The sequence below is a fragment of the Pinus tabuliformis genome, chromosome 3_1 (genome assembly GCF_031772625.1).
Source record: "Pinus tabuliformis cultivar Carrire ecotype Pingquan chromosome 3_1, CPIR1, whole genome shotgun sequence".
Classification (NCBI taxonomy): domain Eukaryota; kingdom Viridiplantae; phylum Streptophyta; class Pinopsida; order Pinales; family Pinaceae; genus Pinus; species Pinus tabuliformis.
In genome coordinates this window covers 606,099,792-606,115,403 of record NC_142301.1, presented here as the reverse complement: position 1 = coordinate 606,115,403, position 15,612 = coordinate 606,099,792, and the positions used below count along the sequence as shown (strand labels likewise).

Here is a 15,612-nt window from a genome sequence, read left to right as displayed (position 1 = left end):
CCTAGTTTAACATCCAATTTTACTTTCAATTTTGCATCCATGGTTACATCCGCATTTGACTTCTTATATAGAGTATATTTTTCTTTACATATATGACCCCCTTTATAGATTCATAGTGAAATATATGATAGTTTCTAAATATCATTAAAGCAGATATCACAATTCAAAATCATTTGTAAAGAAATTTAAGAGAAATTGACAACATCCATCCAAAAAAATAACAATGTGTCATTAACAATTTTCAAAACATGTATAAAATAGCAACATAATACTAATAAAATCAGTATTATTTTTAATCAAAACAAGTAAAATTCAAATATGATTAACAAATCAAAATATTTCATGAATATTGTTATTCTACGATAAATTAACAACATACATAAATCAAACTCATCGTATGATTACAAAATCAAAATGTCTCATTGATATAGGGTAAATTCACAACACCCATCTAAACATAACAATGTCATTCTACACAATAATTTCTTCATAAAAAACAATGCATGTGCATGCCTAGCTACCACCACCAAGATCATCCTCATGATCATCTTGACCATCCTCATTACTCTGATCCACATCATCACCAACACCGCAACTATCATCATCATCTCCTCCTTCACCACCATCATCCTCATCCTCATCCTCATCATCTCCTGATATATGTTGAACATAATTTGGATCATCGTCTTGGCAATCATTACCTATAGCATTCTGACAAAAAAAATCAATATTACATGTTAGTATTAATTACATAACACAACACATGTTTTTGTTATACAATGTTAACCATAAAATGAGGTAAGATATAATATCTAATAGTACTAAAAAATAAAATGAAAATATGGTTTAAAAGTATATTGGAAATCCAACTAAGATTACATACCATAGAGTCCATCCAAACAACAAATTCAACCCATCTCTTTTGCTGCAGCACCTCCTTTTCCAAATTATTTGGAGGTCTTCCATATTTTAGTTCCTATCAATCAGTAAATAGGGAGAAATTAGATAACAATGACTTTCTTCTAGTACAAAATTTATTAAAAAAATATCACATGTTTAATATACTTACAAAGGTTGTTATCAGTGCTTTTAAACCTTTCTGGCCACTACGATGAGTGACTTTTGTCTTGGTTAACCTCGCCTTGGATGCCTTGTCCTTAAACATAAACCAATTCAATTTATTTTCACACAAATACATGTCTAAGATACTTATAAGTATTAATACATTCTAAATAATGTTTAATGAAAAATTCAATACCTGAATTTTTATTTCATATATCTTATTTATAACATTTTAATGATTACAATAATACTCTTGTTACCAGATATTGTCAGAAGAAATCTTACAAGACCGCTACCTAAGAACATTGGACAGTTGAATGCATTAGTTAACATGTTTGAAGAATTCTATCTTCAAATCTAGATCCATCTCATGTGATTCCCGTATGTGGTATAAATTGTCTTGAAGGTACCTGCATCATTCGACACAAAGCTATTCAGCACAATCGTTAACAAAAAACATCACAACTGCACAATATGAACGGTGCATCAAAATTGGCATTCACACGTCTAAGGTCTTTTTGGCATATCTGGTGTGGGTATAAAAGGTTTCCATTAAATCTCGTAAGCCTTTTTAACTATTATAAATAAACCACTAAAGTAAAACAAACAAATCAGTTATAAGAACTGAAAAGAAAGCTTGAAAACAGATTAACATTTTCTAAAACACAAACACTAGAACACACTTCAAAATACTTTTCCTAAAATACTTCTTCAACCTGGCATCAAATTTGAAGGGCATGGTCATATTTCAATATGAAGTCATACTATATTTTCAACCCTTATATGTTGGCAAGTTAAAACTAATGTTCCACCAAGACTCCGGGATAGGGAGATGCATGTCTGGGGTGATGCACAGGGGGGGCGTGTGAGAGTACCCTCAAATTTTAGGTAAAATTAGGGGGCAGGGGGATATGGCGGTATATAATTTTTTTAATATATATATATATATATATATATATATATATATATATATATATATATTTTCAATAATGAAAGCATAAATACATTGATCCGTACATGATTGAATTAAATAATGAAATACACTGATCCATACTCATCATTCATACTAATACATACATCATTCATTCATACACCACGAGATTCAATAATGAACTAGATTGATCCATATTCATCATTCATTATTCAACATTCTAGAATCTAAATTGATTTAAAAATTAAATTCATCATTCATCATTCTAGATTCTAAATTGATTTAAAATTTAAATTCGTGATTCTAGAATCTAATTAGTACTAACCAAAATAGACTATAGTAGATACTTAAGCCTGAAGATTGGAATAGTAAATTGATATAACTCAAACTCAAAAAAAGTAAAGAGTGAAAGTCAAAGAATCAGTCTAAGGTCATCCATATCTAAAGTCAAGACTCGAAAGTTAAAACTGACGATTAAAAATGGCCAATGAGCATTTTAGGAGTTCCATGGAGGAGGAGGTGCAAGAGTTAACTGGTAAGTCAAATAGTGCTGCGCAGCAAGCTGAGTAGACATAAGCTTGGTAACTCGAATGAGTGAGTTAGAGATTGCAAATTAGTTTAGGTTTTGATATTTGTTATGTGTTGTTCTTTTTAATTTTAATTTTTTTTTATGGTTGTTTTATAATTTTTTTTAATTTCTATATTACAACAGTTACTAGAAAAAAAATTAAGCAGAACATGGTCCCCCTCAAAAGGGGTGCTTTTGGGCTTGGTGCTCTTGATTAAATGGTAGTTCCAAACCCTTATATATAATAGAGCCCAATGGAAACATCGCAATTCGCTCATTCCTGAAATCCTAAAAATTGTTATGTCTGATGCATTTTGAGTGGAATCTGAAATTTACTTTCTCCATATGAAATAAAATGAGGTCAGAACCACTCTCAAACATCCTAAGTCAATTAATAGGGCCCTAGGGTTGAATGTTGAGCTTTCCCACTCATAAATTATTGTTTCAAGCAAAATTAAGGGGGAGCACCTAGCCCTTTTTTAGGGGAGCTGCCCAGAAGCACCCCTTTTGGGGAAACACATCCCCACAGTAGGGAAACGTTTCCCCCTGCGTCTCCCTGTGTCTCCCTAAAAGGGGGCGTGGGGAAACATGTCCCTGAGCATCTTCCCATCCTAGGTGTGTGGGAAGCGTGGATACGTGCACCCCACCATAGGGGACACATCCTCATGGAACACTGGTTAAAATAAACTATTGTTTTCTTACAAAAGCAAAAAATGGATCAAAATTTTAACTATTTCGTATTTTATGTTTAGCACAATTGCAAGTCGTGTGGTAGTACTAAAATAGGATAGATAAACAACAGTGTTTTTTATAATCACTACATAGTCGAATTCCTATCAATCTTATGTGGAAATGATGTAGCTTGAAGTATCTAAATGCAGTACCAAAGTAGAATTGATACCAATAACCAAACAAGGCAGTGACAGCACAAACAAAATTTGTTGTAGCATCAAACTACAGAACTGTATTATCTAAATTTTTTCCTGGTAGCACTCCCATTTCTGTAAAATGTTTTTAATTCCAATGAACAAAGACTTGCCTGACTCGATAACGAAATTGTGTTCCTTTGACATCAAGGATTTAGAAAAGGATTTAGAAAAGAATTTAAAAAGAACCAATCATAGTAGAAGGATCATTACAGGATCTAAATACTAAAAAATAATCACCATAAAAGAACACTAAACATTAAAAGTTAAAACTAAAGATTGGAGTATCTAAAGAACAGAACCTAATTATTGAAAAAAACTAGACATTAAATGAAGGATCGTGGGATCTATGACCCAGTGCCGATAAGAATACAAAATCAACTTCTGCATTCCCCTCATGACCCATCTGGATATGGACTTAAGGAGACGAGAACCAATCTTAATAGATTAATTACAGGATGTAACTGCACAAGCCTAGTACTCCATGAGTCTATCCCCCATCTGCTTATACTAGATATAAACAACACATTTGTAGAAAGTTAGAAAAATACATTGTACAATCAGGTTGAACTGAATACAGATTCAATTGGACCTACAACACATTCCAGCCACAAACCTGGAAAGAGCACAATAAAAATAAAAGCAAACATTGAATCTTATCACTGTTGTGGATTTTGTCCTTAGAATGACATGAGACATTCCAAATATGATGCCCAATCTGATATGTTGGCTCTTCTAGCATGGATGCAAAGAGAAAGCAATTACAGTACTTGATCTGTTTTTTATAATATAAGACTATATTTTGCTAAGAAAACAAAGGTATACAAAAAAGCCCACATGCATTACATATCGAATATCATTCCTTCGGGAAAGCCCTAAAAGCCAATTGTATGTGGAGACTAATATCAAAAGAGGACCTGTGGAATCAGATTCACATTCAGAGATATATTGAGCCCAATTCAGCAGAAGACTGGATTGAAAACCCAAACAAGTCAATCAACAATGCATCCATATTATTGAAAGTACTGACTATAACATTCCCTTTAATAGGCAGATTGCTGGCATGGAAGGTTTGCAATGAGGCTAAGGCGAAGATCAGTATAGACCCATGGATAAGCAGTGGAGCTGAGTACAAGCTGCCAGAAGCAGTGATAAACTCTCTTCAATCTAGACCAGGCAGCTGGACCAGGAAACTCCTCCATTTGCCAGCAGGATTGGAATAGCGCTGAACAGAGAGACGACTCAAAGGCCAAGAAAATATTCAATCAAAAGGATTTATAAACAAATCAAAAGTGTGCCATGCCTATATAAAAGACTCTGATGATGAACATGTCTGGTCTAAAATCCAGCCTTGGGGATTTACACTCCAAAGTTAGGATAAGAATCGTGTACCCTGGACAGACCAGAATGCACACTCTCATGGTGGAAGCGCATCTGGATAAGAACCTTTCAAAAGTTCATTATTTACATGCAGTTGGCAATCTTAAATAGAGCACCCACATAGGAAGTTCTTAAGAGAAGAAATGGATCAAGTCCAAGCAAATGTATCATGTGTAAAATAGTTGAAAAGAACATAGACCACTTACTGATATTCTGTCCTTAATAAAGGAAATCTGGATGGTTTGACAAGGATAAAGGACTGTGGACAAGGAGGTTATGCTGAAGAGTGCTCTAGAAAGTGGTAGCAAAACTCAGTCCTCAAAGGCCTTCCTCTAATAGTATCATGGGGAATATCTAGAAAGATAGAAATGTTGAAATCTTTGAAGACAGGTATATAACTCTTTCAATGTGCCTTCCAAGGTCAGTCAATCTTCTCAAACTTCAAAGCTTTTTCATCAACCCCAACATAGAAAAAGTTGATTCGTGCTCCTATGGACAAATCTGGAACATGGGGATTACTTTGATGGAGCTAGTCAAGGTACCCCCCAAAAAAGGGAAGCCATACGTGTTCTCTATCTCAATAACTCTCACTGTATCAGATTTAAAACAGATTTAGGTGAGGATCAAATAACTACACTGAGCTTATTTCCCTAACAATACTCTAAAAGCTAGCAGCCCACAGTGGCATTTAAAAAAATACCAGTGTTTGTTGGCTCATTGTTGTTAGATAGTGTACCCCAGATCATCTTCTACTAGGTTGGAGCACACATGGCAGATCTGGGTACCTTATATTACAGCAGCATTACACAAATCCATGCAACATTAAATTCCAAACAGCATAATGATCTGTTGGTGAGAATGCAGCAATAAATAGACAGTAGGAGCACATCACAAATTTTACTATTCCAGCAATAAGGGCACACACATGCATGTATGGACCAGCCATAAAAAGAATAAGATAATTTTATCATTATACTTCAGGTTAAAGATAAAGTGCTAAAGTTAGATGAGTCAGTTCTGTTTTATTTTTCAGTCTTTCTGAATTCATTTTTTATCAGTTAGATAGAGCACAGATCCAGAGATCTAAGTAATATATCTATTTTTATAAACCCTAGGTGTCACTTATAAGAAAGAGTGAGAGTATGGATCTGTAATAGGGTTAGTTTCAGTTCTTACACAAAATCCTTTCTAGCAGATTTTTATTCAGCAGTATTGGAATAGTAGTAACAGGTGTTTTTGACATTGATCTGTGTGTTCCAATGTATGTATTCCAACTGTGTTTGTAGATTTTAGTGAGATTCAGATTGCAGTTTTGATTAGCCTTTAAATTTAGACAGTGTTAGTTTCCACTAGAAGAAGAATCTGTTTACAATGAGTTAGACAAAAATTCATAATGGTATCAGAGAAAGGTTTGTTGAAACATTCTAAAAATCCTTGAATAGATAGTAGGACTGCTACCTATGAAAGGGAGCTGTCAGGAGGCTCTAGGGATTGGATGCTATGATCCATGCTTGAGAAAAGCACAGTGAAGTTTCAAGTTGTCGGGTTCTTTGTTAGGCTGCTGATCTGTCTTAACTTTTGTTTAGGCGATATTCCAATGCAGTAGTATGGCTACAGTCAATCTCAAATACATGGACAGATTGGAAGGTCCCTCTTAACTTCATCCCAGGGAAGTCTCAGGTAACCAGCCTGCATCCATCTTAACTACAGATCTTCCAAGCATTGGCGGGATCAAATTTCTTTTCACTCTAAAAGAGGTTTGCACCTCAATAGATTTGATCCCTCTCGACACTCGATAGATCTGGAGTTAAGATGGATCTAGAGTGAGAAATTATTCTTACATAAGAATACCATTAGCAAAACCATGGGTTGTCAAAACCACCAACAATAAATTGACTATTTTACCTCAAGTTTATTTTAATTATTAATTTTATTTTTTATTTTATTTTTTTTTAATTTTATTTCATTTCCATTTTATGCAATTTGACTGAGTCAAAATGTTTACATATCAAGACACGACATTACAACATCTCTTCCATACCAGGCTGGTGAGCGCCTCTAGGCACAAAGATATTGTTGGAGTAGGATTTGTCTAACTTCATTGAGAAACTGGTTGTAGAGCCTCCCAAACCTGTGTAATTAGTAAATCATAAAAAGAAGATGGCCAAGGTCAAGTGAGTCATACTTGAATCTATGAAGGATCATTAGATCCCTCACATCACCAAAAAGACCACAATAAAGTACATGTTTGATGCTCTAGTCACTCTATCAGAGTGAGAAAAACAAACAAAAGACATTGCTAAGAAATAAGCTTAATCCCTGCAAATGAGTAAAAGGATATTGTAGTTTCCTACTTAATGAAGATTATTGATCTCCATGATCAGCTTGCAGCAATTGAGAGGAGGTGAAGGGTGAAAAGCTAGTACTCATTGCATTAAATAGGTCCTGTTCTTTTTGGAAACTTTTTGGCTATGACATCTAGGCCAAAAAAAAGTTAAAACTTCCCATTTTGAAGAGGCTACGGAATGACTTCAACTAGAAGGAGCAGAATGTTGTCCCCATTAGTAAGACGAAGAAGGGCAACAAGAAAAGAGGAACTAAGAAGGGTAGATAGACAATAAAAATGGGTAGCTTACCCAAATAGCCAGAATTTTCTCCTCTTCGTGTTATCATGTGCATGACCACTTTGGTTTGAATGTAAAACTGCCTATCCCAATACTCTTCCTCATTCTTATTTCTATGCTGCTTGATATGAAAAACCCTTTTGCTATGAACCGAGATGAGACATTGATGCTTACCTCTTCTTCACATAGACTTCTGCCCATAGAGCTGAACTGAAAACCAACATCAGCGCACCATCGGCCCCAACACTCCATCTACCAAGGCTGGCATCATACCTGCAGCACCAAATCAGAGTTCATATAAAGGGTTTAACAAATTGTTGTAGAAAAAATAAAAATTGTTACCTAACGTAACCTATAGGTAAAAAATATATTGGCTATATGTATGAACAGAAAAACACAGGAGATCGCATGCTATATGTCCCTGCAGGGACATAATAATACACTAGAAACTTTATATATATTTGTCTACTCATAAAAAGAAACCTTCAGTCATTGCCAGTCTAATAATACAAATGAAACCTTTTTTATTAACAAAAATCCCTTAAGTAATAATTGAACAGATTGGTTGAACCTCTGCCTCCTTTGACACAATCTTCCATGATGAATCTACTCCCCTCATCTTATAAAGCATTTAACCACACCTGCACTCCAGATTATCACTATTGTTGGAAGTGGAACAATCCTGTATTTCACATCAAATGAAAATTTAAGGTCTAGATAAAGCCTAGACTCTGCCAGCGTTTTAGTTCAGAAAAGAATCAGGGCAACTGCAATATAAATAAATTACAAATGGTCATTATAAGAGGTCCAGCTGGATTAAATCAAATACTTACCATTTATCCAAGCTAACTTGATCCATATTGTTCCTGGGAAAAACATTGATCCGTATTGGGCACTACATAGGATTTACCACGATACATCTCACAGTCAAAAAGGGAAGAAAGAGAAGCCAGGTTCTTGTAACCAGGGAAGGAAGGACTTGAGCCACATCAAGTGCTTCAAGTGTCAAATGTTTGGGCCTAGAAACTTTATATATATTTGTCTACTCATAAAAAGAAACCTTCAGTCATTGCCAGTCTAATAATACAAATGAAACCTTTTTTATTAACAAAAATCCCTTAAGTAATAATTGAACAGATTGGTTGAACCTCTGCCTCCTTTGACACAATCTTCCATGATGAATCTACTCCCCTCATCTTATAAAGCATTTAACCACACCTGCACTCCAGATTATCACTATTGTTGGAAGTGGAACAATCCTGTATTTCACATCAAATGAAAATTTAAGGTCTAGATAAAGCCTAGACTCTGCCAGCATTTTAGTTCAGAAAAGAATCAGGGCAGCTGCAATATAAATAAATTACAAATGGTCATTATAAGAGGTCCAGCTGGATTAAATCAAATACTTACCATTTATCCAAGCTAACTTGATCCATATTGTTCCTGGGAAAAACATTGATCCGTATTGGGCACTACATAGGATTTACCATGATACATCTCACAGTCAAAAAGGGAAGAAAGAGAAGCCAGGTTCTTGTAACCAGGGAAGGAAGGACTTGAGCCACATCAAGTGCTTCAAGTGTCAAATGTTTGGGCCTAGAAACTTTATATATATTTGTCTACTCATAAAAAGAAACCTTCAGTCATTGCCAGTCTAATAATACAAATGAAACCTTTTTTATTAACAAAAATCCCTTAAGTAATAATTGAACAGATTGGTTGAACCTCTGCCTCCTTTGACACAATCTTCCATGATGAATCTACTCCCCTCATCTTATAAAGCATTTAACCACACCTGCACTCCAGATTATCACTATTGTTGGAAGTGGAACAATCCTGTATTTCACATCAAATGAAAATTTAAGGTCTAGATAAAGCCTAGACTCTGCCAGCATTTTAGTTCATAAAAGAATCAGGGCAGTTGCAATATAAATAAATTACAAATGGTCATTATAAGAGGTCCAGCTGGATTAAATCAAATACTTACCATTTATCCAAGCTAACTTGATCCATATTGTTCCTGGGAAAAACATTGATCCGTATTGGGCACTACATAGGATTTACCACGATACATCTCACAGTCAAAAAGGGAAGAAAGAGAAGCCAGGTTCTTGTAACCAGGGAAGGAAGGACTTGAGCCACATCAAGTGCTTCAAGTGTCAAATGTTTGGGCACTTCGCTTCCAATGTCATCAAAAGAAGGGGAAGGGAAAGCAACTTGTAAAGAGTACAAAATCATCAGCTCAAGTGGATGAGCTTTCATCCAATCGCGAGATACACTTCTCAATGGTCTCATGCCTGTCATCTGACATCATGTCTGATGTGGACTGGTATGTGGACAGTGGAGCCTGCAAACATACAACCTCTAACAAGAGTACCTTTAGTAGAACTTGGTGATGATGCCACATATCCAATTGCAAGAGTGGGATCCATCAAGTGATATCCTTAAGCTTACTAAGTTAATGATGTTTTCTATGTACCTAGCTTAACTAAAAATCTCTTTCCAATTTCAGTGATGATAGATCCTACATATATGGCTAACTTTGAAGATCAACAATTCCTCATCCTAAATTGCAAGGGAATCCTATAAGAACTTTAGGGTATGATAGTGACAACATGTGTGAGCTTTGACAAAAGAGACTAGGTCACTTGCACTAGTGAATGTTGCCAATCTTGAAAAACATGGTGTGGGCATTGCCAATCTTCAAGGCTGAGAAGAAGGGAGTGTGCAAAGGTTGTGCACTTGGCCAGCATGTAAAGGATGTTTTCCTGGCAGTAAACATAGGTCAAGAGGGGTTTCTGACCTAATCAACTCAAATGTATGTGGGCCCATCTCTTCAACTTCCTTATCAAGTAACATTTACTATGAATATTTTATTGATGATTCTTCTAGGAAGTCCTAGACTTAATTCACAAAAACCAAAGGAGTTTGATACCTTTTGCATGAAATCAAGAATCAAGAAAATGTTGATAGTTCCCTACAACCCTCAGTAGTTTGGGGCCTTGATTCATGATCTAGTTCTGCTCATGTGTCTCTGTGTATAAACATGTCTCATCATTGTCTATATTTTGAATAGGTATCCTCACAGAATTTTGAAGGATAAGACTGGAGGAATTCAGAAGCCTCAAGTAACACATCTTTGAGTTTTTCAGTTGTCCTATCTACATTCATATTCCAGATGGGAAAAGGACCAAGTTGGAACCTTCTAGTTTGAAGGGAATTTTTGTAGGTTAGAGTGAAACCTCAAAAGCTTATAGAATATACATTCCATCTCAACATAAAGTAGTTGTGAGCAGAGATACCAAGTTTGAAGAAAATGCATGGTCCTCTAAGTCTCAAGAACCTCCAATAGTGACCATGGAGGCAGAAGAGCTTGGTATCCCAAAAACAGATCTGCAGAAATCAAAAAGATCATGAAACGCATACTTAGATCAGCAAGCTTTTGGAAGTGCAAGGGGTGCCTCTTTACCTTCAAGTTCAGCTAGAAAGCCTAGATGGCTAATCTAGACATTAAAAGAGGCAACAGAGTAAGTTGGTGCTCCAACTACTTCCCTTCAAATAAGCCACCCTCCTAAAAAGTTCCCTAGTTATGTTGCACTGATATCTTTCATTATTGAAACAAAACCTTCTAGTAACGGCAGTAAGGAAGCAAGTACTGCAAAATGCCATGATGGAGGAATACATCTCCTCCTAAAGAATGATGGGTAGGAGATAGTGCCTAGACTAGTGGAGAAGTCAGTATTTGACTCTAGTTTTTCTTACAACAATCATGCATGGTTAAGCATGCACCAGATAGCAGCATATAAAACTGCAAAGCTTGGTTTGTGGCTGGACGGTTATCCCATTAAAAAGGAGTTGACTATGAGGAGACTTTTGCTCTTGTTACTAAATATACCTCTATCAGATTTACTATGTCTTTCACAACAATCTTCCATTGGATTTTATATCAAATTTATGTAAAGACAACATTTCTTAATAGGTTGATTAAGGAGCTATATGAATAAACCAACCAAGAGGCTTTCAGGTGAATAGGCTTGAGACCCATGTTTACAAGTTGAAGTAGGCCCTTTATGAGTTGAAACAGGCACCATTTGCATGGCACTCCAAGATCGATGAGTAACTTTCAGATTTGGGTTTCACTGAGACAGATGCAGATTCTAATTTTTACAATTTGGTAGATCATTCTAATCTGCTTGTTTTAGTCCCATATGTAGACAATATTACACTCACAGGAAGTTAAAAGGAATCCACAAACTGGTGCAGGGCAAAATTGGCAAGAGAATTTGTCATGACTTGAAGCACTACTTGCTGGCTCTAGGGGTGTAGCAAAGTGCACGTGAAGTGTTCCTTGGACAGAAAAAGTATGTAATTGAAATTCTTAGAAGATTTCAAATGATGGACTGCAAACCCATGGCTACTCCAGTGTATGCAATTGAAATTCTGATGAGATTTCAAATGATGTAGTGCAAACCCATGGCTACTCCCCTGTGGTAGTAAATCCATTGTACTTTGCTGATTCTAATTCAGATTTGATGAACATCTGTATACAGGGAATTGATAGGTTTCCTCATGTACTTAGTTAACACAAGGCCTAACATTTGTTTTGCAGTCAACACTTTCAGTACATGGTGCAGCCTAGGCAAGTTCATCAGGTTGCCACAAAACACAAGTTCTAATACTTGGAAGGGGGCAGTGCATTTTGCACTGAGATATGTTAGTGATGCAGCTTTTTATTCAATGATAATGGAATAGCATTAACAGGGGTTCTCGACAATGATCTACATGTTCTGTGCATGTTTTCTAACTATGTCCGTTTATAGGCTCAAACGACATTCAGATTACAGTTTTGATTAGCCTTTAAATTCAGACTGTGCTACTTTCCTGTAGGAGAAGAATCTGTTAAACAAGTGTTACTAAATTCATCAGTTGTTAGTAATTAATTGGATGAATGGCAGTAGTAGAAGATGAAATCAAACGTTCTGTCCGTTTTTATTTCAGAGTGCTTTGAACATGTCTACAAAGAATTAAATGGTGAAGCAGACACCTTGAGGAAGGAAGGACTACAGTTGGCTGAGGGTTCAAGGTTATGAAGTGAAATCAAGGATTGTCATATCTTACACGAACATATTTCTGCATCCTCGAATGGGGATTCTTATGACAGTCAGTATTCTGAAGATGATCCAAGTGCCTCAAAAGAAGAATTCTGAATTTTAGAGAAGTTACAGGACCCTTCAATCAATATCAATGCCTTCTTCAGGCTTAGCAAAGAATGTATATTTTCGTTCTGATATTTCTCGAAGCTTAAAGCATTTACAGAATGTATCTCTTTATACTCGGATGAAATAAAAGATTAGAAAAATTGAGGGAAAATATATCAATGTCAATCGATATGTAAGCCAATAAATGCGCCAAAAAAAACACAGACTGAAAAAATATGCCTGCTGTGAGTCTGTGAAAGCAAATATAAGCAGCACCTCTTCTGGAAAATGTGAAGCGGAAATACAAAACAAAAAAGACATCGTGATAAGAGAATATGGGTTGAGAGGGACAAAAGAAATCAAGGCTTAGACTCACCTCTATCCGATTGCATATGAGGATCTGAACCAGCCGCATCAGTTATCCAAAAATGCACCTTTGTCCGTGCACCGATCAAGTCAATCCGCCGCCTGGAAAGAAAAATAGCACAATGCAAATATTTGCAAATGCGTCTACCTGAAAAGGGGGCGCGGCGTAAGAGGCCCTCCTGAAACCCCTCGGAGAAGGATATATCTGCGGACCTGAAACCCTACATCCGATATAACAACCCATTTTAAGATATAAATGTTTTAAAAAGTTAAAGAGCATTGTCGCCGACCCTGAAACCCTACATCGTATATAGAACTAGCATTTGCACAAACCGATGCAACGTCATAGAAGTAATGGGATATGGAAGTAGGTTTGTGCAACGTCATAGAAGTAGTGGGATATGGAAGTAAGTAAAAGTAATACTTTAGTAAAATGTTAAATATGTGTTGTATGAATTAATAATTTTATTATATAATTAATAAAAGAATTAATAGAGAAGGGTTATTATTTTAAAATTTAGGATATAATTATAAAAAAAAAAAATTGAGAGGAAATATTAGTTTTAAGATAAAAAAAAATTAATTAAAAAGAGCGATAAATTTTAGGTTTAATTCTAAAGCCTCAATGCGAAAGGATTATATTAGAACATCCTAAAAAGTCTTTTAAGAAAAATGGTGATTAAAACCTTTTCCAAATAAATTTTAAAGGTTTAAAGCATAAATATAATAAAAGCCGGCATATATATGTAAATAGTAATAAAGAGGTCGACCCCATAAAACTGCCACGTTGCATATTGGGATCTCGCGAGTGGCGTTTTTGTTTTATTGTCCATGACCAAACTTCCGAAGCCTCTAACTTGCGACTTTATTTACACCATATCCATTCAATTTAATTATTTACACCATAACCATTGCAACTTTTAATGTCCATGACCAGACACACGTCTTTAAAACTTGTGATATGAAAGGCGTGACATGGCAACTGTGATATTATATTAAGGTGTGCTATGATGGAGCAGTCGAGTCTGCAACACGTATTGCAATCGGAGGTTTCAAAGTGACAAGGCTTCAAAAGTTGAGATATGGCGGATGCGATATTAATGGCCAAATGTGGAGAATTAATGGTTTTCGATAGAATAAACGCATTCATTATTACTAACAGTTTCTTGAGATTTCGCTCATAAAAGTCTTGGATTATTATGTAATCGGTTATTTGCTAAGTTATTCGCTCTGAATGTTAGTTACTCTCACCCTTGTGTTTCTCTTGACAAGTCAGTCCCAACAAGCATAATTCAACAAAAATGTCTTGGTCGACCAAACCCATGAAGAAACCTGTTGTTCAACAACAATCAGTTGCTCTTCCCCCTGAGTTTGCAGAATTGCTTGCATTATTTACCGATACCACATGCACCTCAAACACCGGAACATCTACCTGGGAGGCCACATATCAACTTTTCGAAGATGAAGAGCCGAGAGTCACAGAAAGAGTAGTCATAGCCGAAGATTCATACCCGGTTTCTGATACTACATACAGTGATCTGGCCAATTCATTCCTCCACAGAATTGTTGCTCAGCTGAACATCCTTCCTTACATGGATATGATCACATGTGTTGTTGACCATCTAAACATCGCTGACAGAAACTTTATGATCAAGAGGAACACAATCATCGACTCTTTCACCAACAAAGATTCGACTCGAATGTACCAGTTGTCGGCAGCTCAGAAGAAATATGATAATGGCTTCATTGAGAAATTCATGAAGGAAAATCGGGATCAATCTGAAGTCATCAAAGGATGGAGAAGAGATGCCAGCAAGCACAAGCGAGAAAATAAGGGTATGCATTCTATAGCTTCTCTTGTCGGTCCATATTGTTATGTTGCCACTATGATATGTAGATTATTTAGTTATGTCAATACCCAAAAGTTTTCAGACTAGTGGGTACCCTTGATTGATGCAGCTATGTTATGGACTGGGGGACTGTTCTATCTAATAATTTAAGTATCCAAATCCTAGATTATAGGAAGAACTGTAGTTTTTTTATTCTTGAAAACATTGTTCCCCCATTTTACATGAGTGCCTATGTAATGGATGTTATTTTATTTACTTCTGATTTCCCATGCATGGGATGTAAATGGACCATACAGGACCCTATGTCTATCCACGTTTATCATAGTATTCTCCGGGAGTCAAAATATAGGAAAAAGAGCATCATTCCTTTGTTAATTCTCATACAGAATACAAATTAGATGCATGGTGTGAAGGAAAATGAAATTTACAGGTTTGTGGTTGAAATTTATTGGTGTTTCTATACGTGTATCTATAAGTTGTATTTTCATAGTCCAGGGGTTGGGAATACACAATTCCCATCCACTTGAGCTCAATTTTATCTCGCAAAACTTCATTGGGATCTACCTAAACACATATGCAAACATAGGTGAAAATGCCTTTCAAAAGTCTTTCCCTGTCTACTTTGACGAATCTTCCATTAAAATTGCCCACTTTTTCTAAGAGATCTAGATGGGTAAAGTGAATGGGAAAACTGGGAATCTTACCCA

General features: G+C 35.8%; 1 protein-coding gene across 2 annotated transcripts; it reads right to left on the bottom strand.

Annotated features, from left to right (window-relative positions):
- Positions 1-292: 292 nt before the first annotated feature.
- LOC149188465 (uncharacterized) lies at positions 293-13,371 on the bottom strand. 2 transcript variants are annotated; one of them, XM_089413017.1, is made up of 5 exons: positions 13,066-13,371; positions 1,348-1,472; positions 1,070-1,156; positions 884-976; positions 293-701 (listed from the first exon to the last, which is right to left on the bottom strand). In XM_089413017.1, the coding sequence occupies exons 2-5, from the start codon at positions 1,393-1,395 to the stop codon at positions 420-422; spliced, it is 510 nt and encodes a 169-aa protein (XP_089269143.1). In that variant the 5' UTR covers positions 1,396-1,472; positions 13,066-13,371; the 3' UTR covers positions 293-419. The 2 variants fall into 2 exon arrangements, with proteins under 2 accessions (XP_089269143.1, XP_089269144.1); XM_089413018.1 differs by having other exon boundaries at positions 293-711; positions 13,066-13,369.
- Positions 13,372-15,612: the final 2,241 nt, after the last annotated feature.